At 46.4% G+C, this 22,964-nt stretch overlaps 2 protein-coding genes and 1 long non-coding RNA gene across 5 annotated transcripts in view; 2 read left to right on the top strand and 1 right to left on the bottom strand.

Moving 5' to 3' along the window:
* The window catches only part of IPO4 (importin 4), a 420,928-nt gene that overhangs the window by 77,246 nt on the left and 320,718 nt on the right, over nt 1-22,964 (bottom strand). The window lies entirely within an intron of this gene.
* On the top strand, nt 1,046-5,337 carry LOC141089081 (uncharacterized). Its single transcript, XM_073575363.1, has 3 exons — nt 1,046-1,161; nt 4,320-4,478; nt 4,592-5,337. The coding sequence occupies exons 1-3, from the start codon at nt 1,116-1,118 to the stop codon at nt 5,335-5,337; spliced, it is 951 nt and encodes a 316-aa protein (XP_073431464.1). The 5' UTR covers nt 1,046-1,115.
* Nucleotides 16,618-22,964, top strand: part of LOC141089083 (uncharacterized) — a 249,028-nt gene continuing 242,681 nt past the window's right edge. Inside the window, exon 1 of the long non-coding RNA XR_012232170.1 lies at nt 16,618-17,175. This is a non-coding gene — a long non-coding RNA (uncharacterized lncRNA). The remainder of the gene's footprint in view (nt 17,176-22,964) is intronic.

The raw sequence follows: 22,964 nt of genomic DNA, 5'->3' as shown, positions 1-22,964 counted from the left end.
TTTTTAAAGGGACCAAAAGTAATTGGACAATTGACTCCAAGGCTATTTTATGGACAGGTGTGGGCAATCCCTTCGTTATGTCATTCTCAATTAAGCTGGTTTCACACTAGCGGTTTTTAGCGCAGCGCCTTGTGCGCTATAGTGCGCATGCGCATTGCTCCCCAATATTTAACATGTACGCGCATGGTTTAGCGCATGTCAGAGTTCATCAGCGTTCAGCGTGCGCAGTGTTTTTTCCAGGTGTGCGCCTTGTCGCGCCAGACGCTACATGTTGCATTTTTTTGTTCCGCCCATCCGCCGAAAAAATGCGCATGCGCGCGTAAGCGCATTGAATGCGCAAAAAAAATAACTTTACAGTCTATGGGTGCGCTGACGAGCGCATGACTCAGCGCACGTCAGCGCTTATCAGAACATGCTCTTTTTGAGTAAACAATGTCTAGACACTGTTTGAAACCACCCCTTACACAAGCAACATTGTTTGGGATGAGTTTAGATAAAGAAGGCATCTTCCTGCACTGTAACACAACTCTACAGACAGCCTGGAGAGCAGACAAACAGCAAAACCACACAGAATTTTGGAGCTTCAGCAGCAAGAATATGAGTATTCTTCATCTAAAATGTATGCCTGTCTTGTCAATTTTATTATGTACTAATTTTTTTTTTTACATGCAGTATGTCTTCTTCTGGATCAAATATTTCCCCATCCAAGGAGGAAATGGCCCAAGCAGAGCGTGAGGTGATTTTTTTTTTGTGCCTTTGGGTAAGTATAGCTGCTGCCTATCCAAATGTCTAATATTTTTTTATTTTTTTTCAGACCTCCTCATCGGAGCCGTCTAGTGACACCGAACAGCGTGAGCAGCAAAGCCAAGTTCCGGCGGTGACACGTAATGTAAGTCCTCATTGTGAATGTTTTTTTTTAAACTTTTTCATTCACACAAAGATTCTAATGTTTGTTTGTTTTCCAGGTTCCACAGCGGGATGAAGACGTCTACCTGGATAATGAACACCTGATACAACTTGTCCAGGAGCGTGTTCCGTTGTGGGACAGTCGTGACCAGCTGCACAAGGACAATGTGGTGACCCGGAGGCTATGGAATGAGGTGGCCGCATCATTGATGGATGGCTGGGACAGCGCCCCTGCAACCTCCAAAAAGGTGTTTCGTAAGTATTTACCTGCTCTGTGATGCCGCAGTGACTATTGACCTTGATTTTACACTGTTGTGTTTACTGATAGATATATTCTATGTGTAAACACAACCGTAATATCAGGATCAACAGTCACTGCTTTGTGTATTGTATTGCTGGATTGTGCTGCATTGACTGTTCTTCTGATGTCACGGTTGTGTTTACTCATACATATATTCTATGTGTAAACACAACCGTAATATCAGGATCAACAGTCACTGCTTTGTGTATTGTATTGCTGGATTGTGCTGCATTGACTGCTCTTCTGATGTAACGGTTGTGTTTACTCAGGGTCGGACTGGGGTGTCTGGGGCCCACCAGGGGAATGGACTCTAGGGGCCCACCCTACGGTTATATGCAAATATTTGTCAGTTGTTATCCCCATTATAGTGGAGCATCGGCTGTAAAACACAGGCGTCTCCTGCACATCTACTGTGCGCCCCCATTACTGGATGTATAATTACAGTAGCTTACATTAATGAGGTTCTTTGGGTAAAACAAGTCATCACCGATCCATGGCCTCCACAGCTTAGGTGATCACTTAGGTCCGACCATTAGAAACTCCACCGATTGAAAGAATGAGGAAGTTTTATCCTTGATAGGACACTTATCCCCATTTTAAACTAGAGCGGCTTGTGGGAAATCTTACCGAAGCTCCATTCATTCTCTTTGGGGCTTCTATAAAAAAACAAGTTCAGCCACTGAGGGAATGAAAGGATCAGTGATCAAGTCAGACATGCCACTCCAGTCTAATGAGGATAAAAGCTCCACATTCTGGGTCCACATAGTCCGCCATACAATATTATGGGCAACCACATAGTCCACCATACAATATTATGGGCAACCACATAGTCCTCCATACAGTATTATGAGCCCTCAGTCCGCCATACAGTATTATGGGCAACCACATTGTCCTCCATACAGTATTATGGGCAACCACATAGACCTCCATCCAGTATTATGGGCAACCACATAGTCCTCCATCCAGTATTATGAGCACCCACATAGTTCGCCATACAGTATTATAGGCACCTCATAGTCCGCCATACAGTATTATCGGCACCCACATAGTCTTCCATACAGTATTATGAGCACCCATATAGTACGCCATACAGTATTATGGGCACCTTATAGTCCGCCATACAGTATTATGGGCACCTCATAGTCCGCCATACAACTATTATAGGCACCCACATAGTCCGCCATACAGTATTATGGGCAACCACACTGTCCGCCATACAGTATTATGGGCAACTACATTGTCCGCCATACAGTATTATGGGCAACCACAATGTCCGCCATACAGTATTATGTGCAACCACAGTCCGCCATACAGTATTATGGGTACCTCATAGTCCGCAATACAGTATTATGTCTGGCACTGTCTGGCACTGCAGGAGAGCGGTAGTCGGGAGCCGGCAGAGCTGCATGACCGAGGAGGAGGACGACACTGGACACACTGAGCAGGCCGCAGAGTTGCAGGAGTCAGACAGGGAGCCCGGGAGAGAGCACACAACACCACCACCACACAGCCGGGCCGGCACTTCAGGACAGTGGTAGTCGGGAGCCGACAGAGCTGCATGACTCCGAGGAGGAGGACACTGGACACACTGGGCACGCCGCAGGGCTGCAGGAGTCAGACAGGGAGCCTGGCAGAGAGCACACAACACCACCACACAGCCGGGCCGGCACTGCAGGACAGCGGTAGTCGTGAGCCGACAGAGCTGCATGACCGAGGAGGAGGAGGACACTGGACGCACTGAGCAGGCCGCAGCAGTAAGACAGGGAGCCTGGCAGAGAGCACACAACACCACCACCACCACACAGCCAGGCCGGCACTGTCCGGCACTGAAGGAAAGCGGTAGTCGGGAGCCGGCAGAGCTGCATGACCGAGGAGGAGGACACTGGACACACTGAGCAGGCCGCAGGGCTGCAGGAGTCAGACAGGGAGCCCGGCAGAGAGCACAAAACACCATCACACATCCGGGTCGGCACTGCAGGACAGCGGTAGTTGGGAGCCGGCAGAGCTGCATGACCGAGGAGGAGGACACTGGACACACTGAGCAGGCCGCAGGGCTGCAGGAGTCAGACAGGGAGCCCGGCAGAGAGCAAAAAACACCACCACACAGCCGGGCCGGCGGCACGGTCCGACACTGCATGACAGCGGTAGTCGGGAGCTGACAGAGCTGCATGACCGAGGAGGACGACACTGGACGCGGCACTGGGCAGGCCGCAGGAGTCAGGGAGCCCGGCAGAGAGTCCACCACCACCACACAGCCGGCAGAGAGTCCACCACCACCACACAGCCATCAGCCGAGGACATTGGACTAGTGGACTGTGTCTCCCCTAGTGTCACCTGGACCCCTTCCCCTGCTATTTTATACTCACCGGACAAGTCCGAAGGGCTCACGGCTGCCTGCCTGTGTGTAACACACACACTGAACTTCTGAAGGGGAGCAGCAGGATGAGCGCGGCGGGCCGGTGGCGTCCTCTTCTTTTCTGTGTGCTGGCGCTGCTATTAGCCAGGCAGCAGCCAGCTACAGAAGAGGAAAGAGCACGGGGCGGTTGTCACCGCCCATCAAGAACAGGCCGCGGCAACCACTGCAGCAAGGTCACGCGGCGGCCAGGGTGAGAGTGACTCATTGCTCTCATCAGACGCTCAGGAGCCGCTGGAGCCAGCCAGCCAGCCAGGGGGACGCCGCCCGACCGCGCGCGGTGCAAACACAAGGTATGTGCACGCGCGCTCTTAAAGGGCCCACAACATTTAAAGGGGCAGGAAAATTAAAGGGCCCCCCGTGACCCACCGGGCATTTACCCAATACCCCGCCAGACCGAGCCTGTTTACTCATAGATATATTCTATGTGTAAACACAACCGTAATATCAGGATCAACAGTCACTGATTTGTGTATTGTATTGCTGAATTGTGCTGCATTGACTGTTCTTCGGATGTCACGGTTGTGTTACCTCATAGAAAGAATCTGTGTGTAAACACAACCGTAATATCAGGAACTACACTCAATGCATTGGGTATTGTATTGCTGAATTGTGCTGCATTGACTGATGGCACAGTTAGGTTCACTCATAGAAAATATCTTGCATCATACTCATAAATTTTTTTTTTTTTTCCAACAGTGAACAAAGTCAGAACACGGTGGTGCTCAATGAAGGACCGCTTCAACACTGATGTTTGTGCTGAGGGACAGGTTTGCAGTGGTTCAGCGGCAAGGACCAGAACAAAATACCGTTACCATCGTAATTTGGAGTTCCTAAGACCGGTCCTTGCCACAGAGCGTAAGTATTCTTTTGTTATTTTTTGGGTGGTTTTTAAAATTAATGCTTTTGTAATCCACAGCTGATGCTTCTTGTAAATGCATGACAGTAATGTTTTTCTTTTCTTTCCACAGCACCTGGATCAGCACCCTGCAACCTGTCCCTGGATCGGTTCTTCATCGGACGTCCTCTGACCCATCTCAGCCATTCGACAGCCAGGAAGCACCTTGCAGGTCAGCCACACAGACAGCTGTTGACCAGGAAGCTGGTCAATCAGGTGTTCCCGTCCCAGGTTTCTGCCACTGGTTATGCGGGCACTAAGCGACAGCGGCAGAGGGCCTTGGACAGGCCTGTCTTGCCCGAGTTCATGCACTTGAGCGAGGCCTTTCATGCCAGCCTCAAGTCGCTGTCAGACAGAGTTGAAAGTGTTTTTTCCCTCATGGAAAGAGGTTTTAACCAAATGAAACACCGCTTCAACTCTGTCAAACAGCGCCTTGACCGGCTGGAGGCCGACCTCAATAGACCAGCGCACCCATTTTTTAGTAAAATCGAATGGGGCATGGTGGAACATCTTAGACATGAGCAACAGCTGAGTGTGTTGCAGGCCTGCAACACTGCTTACTTGCAGGCTATCCAGCAGAATCGGTATGTGCAGCAGTCAACAGTGTCATTCCCACCTGTGCCACCACTGACTCGATTCACAACAGTACCGACTTCTGCTGCATACCACTGCACGGCCACCTCCATGCAAAGCCTCGACAGCCACCATTACAGCACCACAAGTCTGAGTGCTGCTGGTCACCTCACCTCACCACCATGGCAAGCGCTGCTCCTGTCTGGAGCACCACCCACACGCCTGCTTGGAGAACTGCCACTGTGACCACTGCTCCACGTGGAACAGCCCTGCCGCCACCCCTCCTACATGTTGTAGCCCTGCCTCCACCGCTCCACAAACATGGACCAGCACTGCAGTCACCAGTCCTCCTGCAATGACGAGCACTGCCACCGCAACCATTGAACAGCAGCAGCAGCCACAACAGCAGCAGCCGCAGCTGCATCAAACGGGGGACCCCCATTCCATTTTTGCACCAACTTCTATGCGTGCACAAGACTCAAGGCGGCCATTGGGCACAAGGAGGTCCAGGCAGGCTAATTTAAGGAGACAAAACCCCCCCCCAAAAATCTGACTGTACCTCTCCCCTCTCCTCCTAATTTGTCTACCTCAATTTCTATTACTTACCTCCCTTCCCCACAACTTTTGTCGCCCCTTCATCCAGAACACCATCATCGACTGTAAGTCTTGCCTCTTCGAAGCACACCACAAACGTGCTACATATGTCCCCCAAACGAGGCAAAAAATAATTTTTTTTTAAATTTTGTTTAAAATAAAAATTCAGCTATGGTTTACCATAATAACGTTTTATTATAGTCTTCGTCACTGCCTCCACACCCACACACTGCGCCGTACACACACTACGCCGCACTCTTTGTTTATTTGTCCACTCATATCTCCACTACCGACACGTTTCTGGTGTGTTTCTAGGAGATATGCGTTGTCAACCAAACAAATATATGACTTGTATTTTCACCACCAGTCTCTTCAGTTTGCTAAAATAGCACACACTTAATAGAGGATGGTGTTATTTGCAAGGCATATCTATTGTCACCTTGGCAGGTATCATAAAATTGAGTATGGTATTTTTTTCAACATCCTCCTTTTTGTGAGACCAGTCCGGGGAATTTTAGATATACCTTGTAAATAATCACATCGTCTAGTCAGTGTGTGTTGAATTAACAGAGGAAATGATGGTTAAAAAACACGTCATATGTTCAATACCCAGGCCTAGTTTCAGAACTACATATCAAAACGGATCTGCTGAATACACATATGATTTATGAACTGCAGCGTCGCTTCAGTCTGATCATATTTCACGCAGACTGTAGCAATGCTGCAGTTTAACTCATATGTGTATTTATCTGGCTAGATGTGATAACATTCTGAAGTCAGGATGCGTTATTTTGGCCGTCCTCACTGATAAAGGGCCTACAAATTGGGTGTATGTATAGTCACCTAGTCAGGACTGGTTTTAAATTCATGATGCACAAAACACAGCATCGTGAATTCATAGAAATACTTGGACAGTTGATCATTGTATTGCAGTTTAAAAAGACATAGTGCACTCGGTACAGGTATCAACACAGGTTTATTTATTAATATATACACACAATAAAAATATTTTACACCATTTGCTCTTGCCATTCCACCCGTCCTGCATCTGAGATGAAGTAGGCCGCAAATTGGTCCCTCATTTGCCCAACTTCAGCGGATGACCTGAGAGGGTGCTGAGTGAATTCAGGCAATGAGTTTGCAGCAGGTTCATCTAGTTCAAAGTTTGGGTGCTCTATAGCCATCACAAAATTATGTAGAACCACACAGGCCTTCACCACGTCATCCAATGTTTCCAGTTTAAGATTAATGGCTGTGCTGAGAATGCACCATCTGGAGACAAGAATCCCAAAAGCACACTCTACAGTTCTTCTGGCCCTGGTCAGCCTGTAACTAAAGATTTTTTTTGTGTGGTCCAAGTCACGGCTGGAGTAGGGTTTCAGCAGGTTTGCGCACATTTGAAAAGCCTCAACCTCAACCATTACAAAGGGCTGTGACGGAGTTTCAGTGTGAAGAAGAAGCCGTGGCCTGGGGAAATTAAATTGGTTGCCATACAACCTCCGTCCCATGTCTGAGTTCTTAAAAGCCTGGGAGTCATTCCCACGGCCAAATGCACCAATGTCCACTGCAACAAACATACACCCGGCATCCGCAATGGCCATGAGTACTGTCAAAAAGTACTTTTTGTAGTTATAGTACTCTGATCCAGTTCTTTTGGGTTTGATTATCCGGATGTGTTTTCAATCAACAGCTCCCAAACAGTTGGGGCAATTGCATACTGTCCAGAATTTGTCAGCAATTTCCATCCACTTTTCAGCGGTGGGCAGGGGCATAAATTCTGGACAGAGAACGTCCCACAAAGCGCGGCAGGTGTCCGCAACAATTCCCGACAAGGTGGAAATTCCAATCCTGTATTGAAAGTGGAGTGAAGATAGTGTCTCTCCAGTCGCAAGGAATCTGCGAAACAGAGAAAGAAGTAAAATTAATCTTTCTGTATATTGTTACAACAATAAATAATAAAACACAGAATTAAAAAAGTTTTTGAAAAGTACATGTCACAACAAAGGAAAATATGCAGGCATTGGTTGGTAAATATAACGTACCGTAATGTGACCAGGAGACGTTCCTCAGGAGGAATCGCATGACGGAGCTGTGTGTCCTGTCTCCGGATGTATGGTTCAACACGAGCAAGTAAATCCCTGAAGCTTTGTTGGGACATCCGGGTATAATCAGTAAATTTCTCCGGGTTTGCCTGGAGCTCGCTGTAGAGGGTGTGGTACGCTCCACGGCTCTCCCGGAGTTCAACAATCGGATGTATCCACAAACGCCGCAGCTGCCGTCTTTGCTGTCTCTCTCTCTCCTTTTGTTGATGGCAAGCAACTGCATAAGCCTGAGCCATCCTGATGTCCAGATCCAAGTTGAAGTGAAAACTCTTCCAGCGTAGATCCATGTTGTCCAGAGAAAAAGCAAGCAAATGTGAAGAACTCAGCTGCACACAGGGTCTATATAAAGAATTACCATTAAACACGCCCCCTGATGTCCCATTGGTGTTGTCTGTTGTAATTCTTCTAACATTTCCCTACTCTTGAAATTACTTTTGTGCATAAAAAAGCAAACGCATGGAAAACGCCAGAAAACACAAATGCTGCGTTTTATTGGAGTAACACGCATGATGAGGCGTAAAAAAATATAGTATATATGGACCTAACTGTAGTAATCTAGCAATAGCCACCTTCAGATTGTTATCCACTTTTATCTCCTCCACATATCCCACCCAGCAAGCAAACCACTGGCTCTCTTGGGACCACATACCTATAAGCCACTTCAACATGACTCATTACCACTAACCAAAAGGCAGCCAATCTTGGACACATCCACAGCATATGAAATAATCCAGCATTTTCGTTCTTACACCGAGGACACTCAGAGTTAGACCGTAATCCAGCCCTATAAATAACTTCCGGAGACCTATATACTCTATGTAAGATATAAAACTGAGAGAGTCTATACTCAGTGACAGTTTTGGTATCCACTACAGAATCGACTCCTGTTATGAATTAGTCACCGAGGAGGAAAAAACAAAAAGCAAGCCAAGCCCAGAAAACCGGAGAGGTTGGTAACTAGCGGATTGCAGACCCCTGATCCTATACACACAACTAGAACTAGCCGTGGAGCGTGCCTACGGTGGTCCTAGATGCCTCGTCATGGCCGGAGAACTAAATAAGCCTAAAGAAAGAAAGGGAAAATCTAAACTGCCCCAGAGCAGACCCCAAAGCAATAGACAGCACCCAACATGTATTGTCGGTGAAACAAGATGAAAACACAAACACAGATAGAAAGATAGGCTGAGCAAACGATGGGGCCCTCACTAACTAGAAAGGACAGGAAAGAAAAGCTGCTGTCTGCAATCACGCAAAAAACCCTGCCAAAAAATGTCCAACACGTCTGATAGAAAAAGGCCCTAGACTTCAATTCCCTATATCAGCACTCAGGTATATTCTGAAGACAGAGCAAAAGAGATCAACTGATCAGAGACAAAATGGGGATTCAGCCCAGTCCCAGCCAGGGCTGGCTGAACACAAAAACTAAGTAAACCAGACGAAAACTCAAATGAACAATAGCAGAGAAAACTTAGCTTTAAGAAGGCAGGAATCAAACTGGAAACCAGAAGCCACAGTCAGGAGAAATCACCAGCAAGAAACTAGGGAGTCGGCTGCCTTAAATCCAATCAGAAATTCCTGATGTCCAATCACAGTCCTCTTCCTCAGGTGGCCGGTCTCTGCCATTTAGATCAGCTTCATTACCTCCCTTCACCAACAGAGGGAGTCCAGATAGAGAACTCACTACTCCTCTGTCAGCACAACCAGCTCCATAACCCTCACCAGAAGCCAGAGGCAAACCCGAAAATGAGCTCACAACAGACTCCCTCATTTCATCGTCCAAGTGACCCAGCTCTCTTTCCCACTTAGCCCTTGTATTGATTGGATATCCAAGTAAATATGTATTAGGTCTCTATATATAGAGGAGATGACCCCCCCCTCGTAGTCCCCCCCACACACATACTAGGTTGCCCTGAATTAAGGCAATCATCTCTGTTTTGAGCGCTGTACGCATGCCTCATTTGAGCATATTGATATTCCCCGGAGGCCTTAAGACATTATTCCGACTGCAGCCTGGAAAAAGATTTCAACTCCTGCTGCTCTAATATCTGAAAGACATACCGTATCCCCCTGACCAACCATTCCAACAAACATCCCAACGTCAAACTCCGGAAGATTGTTATTATGCCATAACGGAGAAAACCTAGACAGGTGACTCCCCGATTTGTTTTATCCTCCCCCATATTTTATGTATCAGAAATAGTTTTGGGTAGATTTTCCCAAGTGCCCCACAGGGACCCATCCTTCAAGCACTGAACCGCCGGTCTTCTCTTCATCAGCCCCTCTATCAAATGCTGTACCACGCTAGAGGTCTCCTCATCCACCCAACCCCTGAGATGCTGGCACTGTGCCGAAATAATAAATATTTCAGGGTTAGGCAAAGCCAATCCCCCCTCTTCCTTAGGCCGCTGAAGCGTCTCCAACTTAAATACGGGGATGCTGCTTCCCCCATACCAAACTTCTAAATAAAGAGTTGATCTGTTTAAATTTCCCACGGGGTATCCAAATAGGTGCATTGTGAAGTATATATACAGTTGTGGCCAAAAGTATTGACACCCCTGCAATTCTGTCAGATAATACTCAGTTTCTTCCTGAAAATAATTGCAAACACAAATTCTTTGGTATTATTATCTTCATTTAATTTGTCTTAAATGAAAAAGCACAAAAAGAATTGTCCTAAAGCCAAATTGGATATAATTCCACACCAAACATAAAAAGGAGGGTGGACAAAAGGATTGGCACTGTTTGAAAAATCATGTGATGCTTCTCTAATTTGTGTAATAAACAGCACCTGTAACTTACCTGTGGCACCTAGCAGGTGTTGGCAAAAACTAAATCACACTTGCAGCCAGCTGACATGGATTAAAGTTGACTCCACCTGTGTCCTTGTGTGTACCACATTGAGCATGGAGAAAAGAAAGAAGACCAAAGAACTGTCTGAGGACTTGAGAAACCAAATTGTGAGGAAGCATGAGCAATCTCAAGGCTACAAGTCCATCTCCAAAGACCTGAATGTTCCTGTGTCTACCGTGCGCAGTGTCATCAAGAAGTTTAAAGCCCATGGCACTGTGGCTAACCTCCCTAGATGTGGACGGAAAAGAAAAATTGACAAGAGATTTCAACGCAAGATTGTGCGGATGTTGGATAAAGAACCTCGACTAACATCCAAACAAGTTCAAGCTGCCCTACAGTCTGAGGGTACAACAGTGTCAACCCGTACCATCTGTCAGCGTCTGAATGAAAAGAGACTGTATGGTAGGAGACCCAGGAAGACCCCACTTTTTACCCCGAGACATAAAAAAGCCAGGCTGGAGTTTGCCAAAACTTACCTGAAAAAGCCTAAAATGTTTTGGAAGAATGTTCTCTGGTCAGATGAGACAAAAGTAGAGCTTTTTGGGCAAAGGCATCAACATAGAGTTTACAAGAGAAAAAAAGAGGCATTCAAAGAAAAGAACACGGTCCCTACAGTCAAACATGGCGGAGGTTCCCTGATGTTTTGGGGTTGCTTTGCTGCCTCTGGCACTGGACTGCCTGACCGTGTGCATGGCACAGCCTGAAGACTACCAACAAATTTTGCAGCATAATGTAGGGCCCAGTGTGAGAAAGCTGGGTCTCCCTCAGAGGTCATGGGTCTTCCAGCAGGACAATGACCCAAAACACACTTCAAAAAGCACTAGAAAATGGTTTGAGAGAAAGCACTGGAGACTTCTAAGGTGGCCAGCAATGAGTCCAGACCTGAATCCCATAGAACACCTGTGGAGAGATCTAAAAATGGCAGTTTGGAGAAGGCACCCTTCAAATATCAGAGACCTGGAGCAGATTGTCAAAGAAGAATGGTCTAAAATTCCAGCAGAGCATTGTAAGAAACTAATTGATAGTTACCGGAAGTGGTTGGTCGCAGTTATTTTGGCTAAAGGTTGTGCAGCCAAGTATTAGACTGAGGGTGCCAATACTTTTGTCTGGCCCATTTTTGGAGTTTTGTGTGAAATGAATCAATGTTTTGCTCTTTGCTTCATTCTCTTTTGTGCTTTTTCATTTAAGACAAATTAAATGAAGATAATAATACCAAAGAATTTGTGTTTGCAATCATTTTCAGGAAGAAACTGAGTATTATCTGGCAGAATTGCAGGGGTGTCAATACTTTTGGCCACAACTATAGTATCTTAGGCATCGAATCATTTTAATGAGATTGCCCCGTCCAATCTTCGACAAGTGTAGCTTAGTCTAGGCTCCCACCTTTGCCTTGAGAACCCCCAGTACAGGAGTCAGATTCTTATGCAGATAGTCTGTAATCTGCATAGAGACCCATATCCCTAAATATTTAAATCGATCTGCCACTTTAAGTCTGCCCCCGCCTACGACGTCCCTTACCTCATCCACTACATCATCGACCTTAAACAGAATTGATTCCAGTTTATCACCAGTCCCAACAAGGATTCAAATTCCTCAATAAGCCGCATGACATTCCCCAGAGAAGTGTGTGGATCACCCAAGAACAATAGTATATTGTCCGCATAGAGAGCTATCTTTTCCTCTATTGAGCCATACCTGAACCCAGACACCCTGGTAGACTGTCGAATATTTGCGACCAGCGGTTCCACCGCCAAAGCAAACAAAAGAGGGGAGAGTGGACACTCCTGTCTCGTCCCTCTGTTCAACTTTATAGCTTTGGATAGCTCCCCATTCACCCTGATTTTCGCCAACGGTTGCGCATACAGCAGTTGAACCCATGACAGAAATTGCGGACCAAAGCCCAAACAGCGCAGAACCTGCCACAAATATCCCCACTCCACGCTATCGAAAGCCTTTTGAGCATCTAAGGATGCAATAACCCTCTGACTGCAGTCGTCGGCCTGCAGCTGTATATTCATAAAAAGTCTTCTCAGGTTAACAGCCGTAGATCTGTCGGGCATAAAGCCGGACTGATCCGGATGTATCAACTTCGAGACAACACCCGTCAGTTGGTTTGCTAATACCTTGGCCAGAAGCTTAACATCCGTTGTGAGCAAAGAGATTGGGCGATATGACTCAGGCTGCTGTAAATCTTTATCCTCTTTCGGTATTACCACTATTATGGCTTCTCTCATTGAAGCTGGCAAAGTCCCTCTACACTTAGAATCCTCCAGTACCACTCTCAATCTGTGCACTAATACTTCCCCCATACCTTTATAAATTTCAGATAGTAATCCGTCTACTCCTGGCGCTTTCCCCCTTGACATTGACCCTAGTGCCCGACTCAGCTCCTCGTCAGTGATAGGTGCCTCCAAGCTTTCCCTGTCAGCATCTCCCAATTTAGGCAGCCCAAGCCCCTCCAAGAATGCCAGTGTCTCCCACCGATGCTCCCACCCGAGAGGAGTATAAATCCGCATAAAAGTCCGTGAATACCCCTACAATGTCAGGGGTCTCCGACACCTTTGTAACGTTTCCTGAAACCAATGAATGCACAAACGAGGTACCCCTCTGGGCAGAAGCAATCAGCGACAGCATGTGGCCCACCTTCTCACCTTCTTGGTAAGAAGCCAGTTGCTGAAACTCTCTTTTCCTCTCCGCCCTTTCCAAAAGAGTTTTATCCATATTATTCTGAGCTTCCCGTAAGCATTTCCCAGCCTCTGGGGTACCAAGTAAAGCCATCTCATCTTCCGCTGCTCTCAACCTTTCCGCCTGTTTTGCCCGCCTCTTACACTTTCTGATATCCCTAAACAGCAAACCTCTCAAATAAGCTTTCATAGCCTCCCATATAGTTGATATATCCACACTCCCATCTTTAAATTCAAAAAACTCCTCTACCTCCCGCTGTATACTCTCTATATCTGCACTATGCAACCAATTGGGGTGTATTTTCCACTCTCCCCTGCACATGTCTTGTGTCCCCGCCGGCCGCAGCTACACCTCTATCTGACTGTGATCTGAAACAGCCCGTGGCAGGTACCTCACATCCCCCACCGTGTCCATCATTCCATTGCCGAGCCATATCTATTCTAGATAGGGTATCATGGGCAGGTAAATAACAAGAATACCCCCTCTCTCCAACATGTCGCACTCTCCATAAATCAATCATGCCAATTTCCCGAACATATGTACCAAATGCAGCAGCGTGACCTTCGGTCCAACTCTGCGTGTTTTTGTTCTTGTCCCAGAAATCATCACAAATATTATCAAGGTCCCCAATAATTAAGAGTGGCATCGACCCCCCACGTCCGACCAGCTCTAACACTTCCCACTTCCTTTCCTGCTGGAATAGGGAGGCGGAATGTACATGGCTGCCACACACATCAGCACACCAAACAATTTTGGGTGGATCATTTCCTTGATCCACCCAATCAGTGACGGTATCACTGATTGGGTGGATCAAGGAAATGCTGTAGATATAGTTTATCTTGACTTCAGCAAAGCATTTGACAAAGTCTCTCATACAATCCTTATTGAAAAACTGACTAAGTATGGAATGGACAAGGCAACTGTTAGGTGGGTTCATAACTGGCTTAGTGATCGGACCCAAAGAGTGGTCGTAAATGGCTGCACATCCAGTTGGAAGAATGTCTCAAGTGGGGTACCACAGGGCTCTGTCCTGGGCCCTGTATTGTTCAACATCTTTATCAACGATTTAGATGAAGGAATTGAGGGTAAACTGATTAAATTTGCTGATGACACAAAGCTAGGAGGGATAGCTAATACTAGAGAAGAGAGAGAGAGGATTCAAAAAGATTTAAATAAACTGGAGAAGTGGGCAGCAACTAACAGAATGGTTTTTAACAGGGAGAAATGCAAAGTACTACATCTGGGCAATAAAAATGAAAAAAGCATATATAGAATGGGAGGAATAGGGCTAAGTGACAGCACATGTGAAAAAGACTTGGGTATACTAATAGATCACAGACTGAATATGAGTCAACAGTGTGATGCAGCAGCAAAAAAGGCAAATGCAATTCTAGGATGTATTAACAGAAGCATACAGTCTAGATCACGTGAAGTCATTATTTCCCTCTACTCCTCTTTGGTCAGACCTCATCTGGAATATTGTGTCCAGTTTTGGGCACCACATTTTAAAAAAGACATCAACAAACTGGAGCAAGTTCAGAAAAGAGCGACCAGAATGGTGACCGGTCTGCAAACCCTGTCTTATGAGGAAAGGTTGCAGGATTTGGGAATGTTTAGTTTGCAAAAGAGAAGACTGAGAGGAGACTTAATAGCTGTCTACAAATATCTAAAGGGCTGTCACATTGTAGAAGGATCAACTTTATTCACATTTGCACAAGGAAAGACTAGAAGCAATGGGATGAAACTGAATGGGAGGAGACACAGATTAGATATTAGAAAAAACTTTTTGACAGTTAGAGTGATCAATGAGTGGAACAGGCTGCCACGAGAAGTGGTGAGTTCTCCTTCAATGGAAGTCTTCAAACAGAGGCTGGACAGACATCTGACTGGGATGATTTAGCGAATCCTGCTTTGAGCAGGGGGTTGGACCAGATGGCCCAGGAGGTCCCTTCCAACTCTACGTTTCTATGATTCTATGATTCTATTTACATTTCACCACAACATATTGTCTGTCCACATCCACATGCACCACCACTTCCTCATATCATGCCCCCGTGGAGACCAGTACTGACACTCCCCTCGAATATGTAGAAAAGGTAGAAAGATACGCTTTTTGTATCCAGTTCCTACGTTAAACGTCAACCTTCTCATGCACCAAGTGTGTCTCAAGCAGGCATATCATTGAGGCCCTCTGATCTCGAGCATACTGTAAAACCGCCGCTTGTCTGGTCCTATCTGATAGTCCTCTTACATTCCAACTCAATATTTTAATACGGTCCCACATCACAACGCTCATCATTTTTCAGAATATCCTCTCCCCTTTATACTAGCTGTCTAATCCCCCTACCACCCCACCCTTTTAAATCCCAACTCCTTCCCCTGTCCCCCCCATATCTAAAGCTTCTTCCTCTCATTGAGAGTGAGGCTCCTCTTCCCATTGCAAACACTCTCCCGTAGTTAACCATCCCTTCTCGCCTCCCACCACCATTACACAAAACATTTCAATACCAACAACAAAGTAAAGAGATTACAATAAACATTCGTAGTGCACCATTTTAAATCCTCCTCCTCCCTCCATATTATCTATTACTGCACCATCTGGCCAAGCAAATAACATGGACATTCACAGCGCTTCCAAAATTGAGAGCAGCACAAAAAAAAAAAAAAACAGGTATAAAAATATACACAATTCTCCTATTCCAGATATATAAAAAAGATATTCCCATGCATCCAGGTCACCGTGGAATCTCAGTCCCCTTTGGCTTGTATTTTCTTTGCATTAATGTCAATCCAATGGGTAGCTTCCTCTGGTGTCAGGAAAACATGGGCTCTGTCCAAAGCAACCACCCCCAGCCTCGCAGGGAACAACATAGAATATTGCACCCCCAATCCCCTCAAGCGTCTCTTGACACCAGTAAACTGCATCCTCTGTTTCTGAACTGCAGCAGAATAATCCGGATAAATGGCAATCCTCTGTCCATCGACCGTGACATCCTCCATTTCTCTGGCCCTCCTGAGAATAATGTCCCGGTCCCTATAGCGCAGTATTTTGGCAAGCATAGTACGGGGATTAGCTCCAGGGGCAGGGGGCTGTGGTGGGACCCTGTGAGCTCTCTCAACAGCAAAAACTTTTGTCAGCGTCTCGACCCCAATTTTCTCCCTCAGCCAGCTTTCAATAAACTCAGTAGAATTCCTCCCCTCCGTTTTTTCAGGCAGACCAACTATACAGAGGTTATTTCTTCTGGATTTGTTCTCTAGATCCTCATTTTTGGCAGCCAGTTCTGACACTACTTGAGCAAGCTTTTTCTCTGCTTTTTGCAGCTTTACCATATGATCCTCAGCGGTGCTCACCCCCTCCTCCACTGCACCCACACGTTTATCCATCTACTGCAGAGCCACATTTATATGTGCCATTTCCCCTTTAACATCTTGCACCTGCAGGGTTAAGGCCTTTATTGATTGCTTACATGAAGAGACTAGTGTAAAAACGTCTCTCAGGGTCGGTTCTCCTTCCAGCACCACTGCTTCCTGGGCACCTGTTACCACAGCCATGCTGCTCCCTCCTGCCCCCCTTTGTACCTCATTCTCCCCTTCAGGGATCATTTCCTCCTCCTCCTCGTCAGATCCATCTCCAGCATGTGTCTCTGCCTCCTCCACTCCTTCAACCCGGGAAAACTGTTTTAGCTTTGCAGCCACTTCCATGCGCAGCTGACATGCAGCATCAGCTTTCTCAGAGTCCTTTCTGGCCGCGGCGCCATCTTGGATACACCAGCGTCTCCTGCCCCCGCGTCATCTCTCCCTCCTCCTGACTCCCGATCAAGACCCCTCGGCTCCCGGGACCTTCAGCCAGCAGGTATGGCATAATTTAAAGCAAACAGCGGTGCCTGCACAGGATTATTGTAGTAATAGTGGCAGGAGCTCTCTCCTATGCTACCGCTCACATGACCAGCTAGGACACGCCCCTCCCTATAAGTGATTAAACGACTTCATTCTTCGAGACGGTGTGATTATGGCGATACCAGATTTATATATATTTTTTTATGTTTGGCTGCTGTTCCACACTAAAAAATGTTTCTTTTTTTTGTTTTCAAAAACTATTTTTACATCACCATATTTTATTTGGAGAGCTATAATTTTTCAATATCTCCGCCATCAGAGTCATGTGCTGGCTTGTTTTTATTGGTATTTTCAGGCTCATGACATTTTTTCGATCGCTTTTTATTCTGAGTTTTTGGATGCAGAATACATAAAAACCAATAGTGTAGGAATTGTTTTTAAGCTTTTGGTAATGCTATTGCATGTGTTAAAATTGATAAGGCAGCTTTACTCTTCAGATCAGTACGATTACAGCGATGTCCCATTTATGTTGTTTTTTATGTTTTGGAGCTTTTAAACAAACTTATTGAAAAAAAAAATAATTTTTGCATCAGTGTATTCCGAGAGCTGTAATTTTTTATTTTCGGGTGAGAGAGCTGTATAGCAGCTTGAGTTTTGCAAGACAAGAAGACTGTTTCAGCAGAACCATTTAAATTTACATTCGCCTTTTTGATTGAGTTTTAGATTGTGAGCCCCATCGGGGACAGTGATGATAATGTGTGCAAACTGTAAAGCGCTGCGGAATATGTTAGCGCTATATAAAAATAAAGATTATTATTATTTATACTTTTTGTTCGGCGGTATGATGATAACGCATTGTTTTTTGCCTCGTTTTATATTTTTATTTATTTTTACAGTGTTCATTAAAAGGGGTTAAACTAGTGGGACAGTTTTATAGGTTGGGTCGCTCCGGACGCGGCGGTACCAAATAAGTGTAGTTTAATTGTATCTTTAATTTTTTTCATAATATTTACTGATGGGTACAATACATTTTTTCTTTTGTGATTTTTTAAAATATTTTTTACAACTTTTTTTTTTTTTACTTAGTTCCACTATGGGACTTTCACTTTCTGCAGTTAGAAGGTATAGCAATGAAGGAGCATTGCAATACCTTATAAATAGTGATGAGCGAGTATGCTTGTTGCTCGGGTGATCTCAGAGTATTTGGGGTGCTCGGAGATTTAGTTTCTGTCGCCGCAGCTGCATGATTTGCGGCTACTTGACAGACTGAATACATGTAGGGGTTGCCTGTTTGTTAGGAAATCCCCACATGTATTCAGGCTGTCAAGTAGCCTCAAATCATGCAGCTGTGGCAACAGAAACTAAATCTCCGAGCACTTCCAAATACTCGGAGACCACCCCTCGGAAAAACCCGAGCAACGAGCATACTCGCTCATCACGACTTATAACCTGTCAGTGCTGCAGACACAAGTTAGTTAGATCATGCACTGCGCATGATCTAACTAATTTGCTAGTGTCTGGTGACTTGGACGACATCCGGTCAACATGGCAACGATCGGGGTCTCTGATCCAAAAGCAGAGGGGCCTTCTTCCCTCTGCCTGCTCTCCACATGCTGTGATTGCACTGATTGAATCAGTGAGGGGGTTAAAGTGATGGGAGCGGTGCGGGCACAATCAGCTGACACCTGGCAGCGATCGCCCGCGCACAGCCCCCCTGTGCTTGGGTGATCACCATGACGTACATAATACTGCATTGGTCGGGAAGTTCTTCCCAATCATGACTTTACGTACTGCACAAGTCGGGAAGGGGTTAAAGAACACTATTGTGAAAGTGATCATAGAAAAATATCATACAGCATGTCATGCCAATTTTTTTATACACACCTTGTGTCTCATGACAGCTGTATGTAAGTATGTGAATGACTTTCTGCATGCATTTATGCAATTTTCTTTTTTCCATTGTGTGCCAGAGCAAGGACAAACAAGGGATTATGTGTTTGTGAACACTTTCATATGATTTTGTCAAGAGCATGAAAAGCCCATAACACAATAGTTCTGTTTTTGTTCTGCACTGGCTGTTATTGACAATTTTTGTTATGGTCATTCTACTGCTGAGAAAGATATATGAAGCAAAAACTGTCAGAATTTGTAAGGCTAAGTTCCCCCTGCTGCAGAAATGCTGCGGAAATGTCCGCAGCATTTCCGCAACTCCCTGCCGTGGGTAAAACGGATGTGGAATTCGCATGAGTTTTCCTGCAAAATACAATCGCTTTTCAAGCGTTTTTAGCTTGCAGAATGCTTGCTCTTTTCCAAGTGATTTGAAGTATTGCTTGGACAAGTGATTGACAGGTTGGTCACACTTGTCAAGCATAGTGCTTGACAAGTGTGACCAACTTTTTACTATTGATGCTGCCTATGCAGCATCAAGAGCAAAAGATATGTTAAAAATAATAAAAAAAATAAAAAATAGAGATATACTCACCCTCCGTCGGCCCCCGGAGTCGTCCCGCCCCTCATTGGCGCTGCCGGAAGCTTCCGTTCCCAGGGATGCATTGCGCGAATGACCTCTGATGACGTAGCATCAAGCGAGACATCAGAGGTCATTCACGCAATGCATTCCTTGGAACGGAAGATGCTGGCGGGAGGATTCTGGGGACTGACAGAGGGTAAGTATATCCCGATTTTTTATTATTATTCTATTTTTTACAGGAATATGGTTCCCAGGGCCTGGAGGAGAGTCTCCTCTCCTCCAGACCCAGGGTACCATCCGCACATAAAGCACTCACTTTACGCATGGTGAGCATAGCCACATGCGTAAAGTGAGTGTTTCAATGCAATCCTATGGTGGCGGAATCGACGCGATTCCGCAGAAATAATGAACATGCTATGGATTTTACCGCTATGCGATTATGCAGCGGTAAGATCAGCAGCACGGGCACAGCAACTGTGGAATCCCATAGGATTGCATGGGGGTGCATTTTATTTGCGTTTTTTTAAGCCTATCCGCTGCGGCAAAAATGTGGCGGAAACGCACTAATAAAACAATGTGGGCAAACAGCCTAAAGGTGTGTAACTGTAAATTATTACTACCATGCAAGAAGGTAACACCCGCACCTATTGGTAAGATCCTAGACCTATTGTATCCGTGAAAGTATATTTAAATGCATTTGCAGTATTAAAGGGAATCTGTCAGGATTGTCCTTCTTAAGTTGCCTATGTGGGCATCCAGGTCATAGGAAGCTGAATAAAATGATACCTTGATCACTGCGATCTGCTGTCTTAATCCATAGATATCCACATTTTTCTTATATGTAAATTACCTCTTCCAGGCAATAGGGAGGACACTGCCTGGAAGATAAACTCTAGAGACAGTAATTTTAAATCAATGGGGGAGTTACCAGTGTGAGACAAGTAACTAACACAGATCAGGAGAATTTAAATTTGCTGTAGCTCTCACAGCTCTTCTGTATTGTAATAATATTGCAACCCTATCTAACTCTGATATGAGGCATACAGGTGATCTGTTACACATTTTCTACTACTGCAAGCTTCTCTCTTCTTTTTAGGAAAAAGTGCAGCTAGTGATACATAAAATCACAAATGATTTCAGAATTGGACACAGCTCTCATCCTTCTCCATCACTGTGACATCCTTTTGAAAACCTACACACTTTTGATATAACTAAACTTACGGTAATTGCGACTGCAAGAGCATGCATCCACCTACTTCGGAAAAAAAAAAAAAAAAAAGATACCGCTACAACAATCTCCTTCTGGTTTGCTAAAATAAAGGAGGTGCTCGCTTCTACAATTAATAACTCTTATGATCATTTTTACAAAACCTGGTATTATTGGCTGGAGAATTTAGATCTTCAGCTAACTATTGGGCCCTTATCAGGGAAACCTGAATATGCATTCTTTGGACCTCACATTTGAACAACTTTCCCTATCGCCTTCCCTACCTCTCCTCTTTTGCTTTTCTCTTTTTTTCTCTATTCTTTCTTTTTCGTCTATTCTTTTAACTGGATTACTCCACTCAGTCTGGACAATTTTGGCAATGTATTTTTCATCCTGCTCCTTAATGTTCCTTCTGTGTTACTGCTCTTTCAGGATTGGCAGGCGCAGAACTGTATAAGGATTGCGCCTCTGACTGTGAAGCCCATCTAACAACAACAATAAAATACGGCCAGTGCCCAGTCCCCCCCCCTCACACCAATCCCCTTAGTGATGCACTAATTGGGATGACCCTGCCAGACAATGGTTCTTAAAGGGGAAGGGTCCTACGGCCACACCTACAGGGGTTAAAGCCAGGTGTACGTGCCATTAACTCCCTCTTTCCCTCCCGGCGGACACCTGGAAGCTATCGTGCTATTGTCCTACCAGCATGTCCGACGATTGGTTTGAGGCCCTACGGCAGAGAGCAGCACAGGAAGGTGAGCAATGGACCCAAGCTTTTATTAGCAGCATTAGCGCTCACCTCCCTGGGCTCTCTGCCGTCCCTTTCCCCGCGCCTGCCTCTGCCACAGCAACGCTGCCTGCCTCCCCAGTACTCCCCCCTGCTCAACAGCTCACCAGTGGCACCGCATGTAGCCCCAGCATGGCGTTTAGCAGCCCCAGCCCAGCGCCGGTGCCATCCTCCACTGATAGGGTCCATGTCCCTTGCACCTCCACCCCCGTGCCGTACACTCACCCGGGTCTTCCGGTCCAGGCCTCCTCTCCCAGGCTGTTCGAAGCCGACCCCCCCAGCGCAGGCCGTGGTGCGGGGTGGTTCTGCCCCAGCGCCGGAAAGCCGCAGGTCCATGCGGCACCCGCGGCATCCAGAGCGCCTGCAGGTCGGGGATGCGGCCTCCACCATGCTGCACGCCCCCCGGAAGCAGGCCGGGAAGCGTTGGTCCCGAGCTCCGGCTGGCTCCGCCAACTGCCAAGCGTCACAGTGCCAAGCCCCGCCCACTCCGTTACATCACTTCTGGTCTCCACAGCCTCAGAGAAGTCCTGGCCAGATCTCCATGCTACCCCTGGCAGGCGCAGCGCCTCTATGCCTGCAGGACACATAATGCAGTAGCTGGGGAGCGCCCTGTTCGGTCCCACCAGACTGATCAGAGCGCTCCACAACTGCAAAATATAGATGAATGTAACATTTCACTAGTGGCACCAAGCATACTGACATTTACACCTCTCCCCACAGCCCAAGTACCTAATAAAGATGTCCCATTAACCCCTGCCCCGCTATATCCCAGCACTGAATACATTAACCCCGTAACCGCCCCCTTACTAAGCAGAAGGACGGGACCCTCTACGGCCACTAACCCCCCGCCTGCAATTGATATAGCCCCCTCCGAGACAACATAGTAACGGCGGACGCAGGCGTAGACGCCACACGTTCTCCCAATCTACCTCCAGCAGCCCCGTCACCATTCCCGCTACCCCTCTAAAGGCCCCTCCCGTTACCGACGCAGACCCCATAGGAGCAGCCGCAGATCGCGGGCCTCAGGATGGCTTTCATCAGCCACATCTGAAGGGTCCGACGCGTCCCAGAGTCCAGAGGGACGATATCGGGTACGCGGCAAACGCACTAAGTCCAGGGCTATCAGCCGGGGAGAACCATCCACCACGGCTTTCAGCCACAACAGCTACCATGCAGTCGTACGAGAAAGAGCAGTAATTCCGCCATCACATGGTTGTAATCAGGCTCAAGCGCACGACAGTCCGTCATGCGCTCCATCATTGGCTAACAACCAGGAATGCGCTTCTCAAGCTTCCCTGGTTTCCAGACAACACCCGCTATAGCGGGTGCCAGAGTTTCACC

Source organism: Dendrobates tinctorius, unplaced genomic scaffold (assembly GCF_039654945.1).
Source record: "Dendrobates tinctorius isolate UK_male_01 unplaced genomic scaffold, ASM3965494v1 ptg000044l, whole genome shotgun sequence".
Classification (NCBI taxonomy): Eukaryota; Metazoa; Chordata; class Amphibia; order Anura; family Dendrobatidae; genus Dendrobates; species Dendrobates tinctorius.
This window is presented reverse-complemented; position numbering and strand designations above follow the sequence as displayed.

What these genes read in the sequence shown, in the direction of transcription:
- LOC141089081 (XM_073575363.1), top strand. Translation starts at nt 1,116, where the DNA reads ATGGATGGCTGGGACAGCGCCCCTGCAACCTCCAAAAAGGTGTTTC. An exon ending in AACCTCCAAAAAGGTGTTTC is followed by an intron (nt 1,162 to 4,319) that starts GTAAGTATTTAC and finishes TTTTTCCAACAG; the next exon opens with TGAACAAAGTCAGAACACGG. An exon ending in ACCGGTCCTTGCCACAGAGC is followed by an intron (nt 4,479 to 4,591) that starts GTAAGTATTCTT and finishes TTCTTTCCACAG; the next exon opens with CACCTGGATCAGCACCCTGC.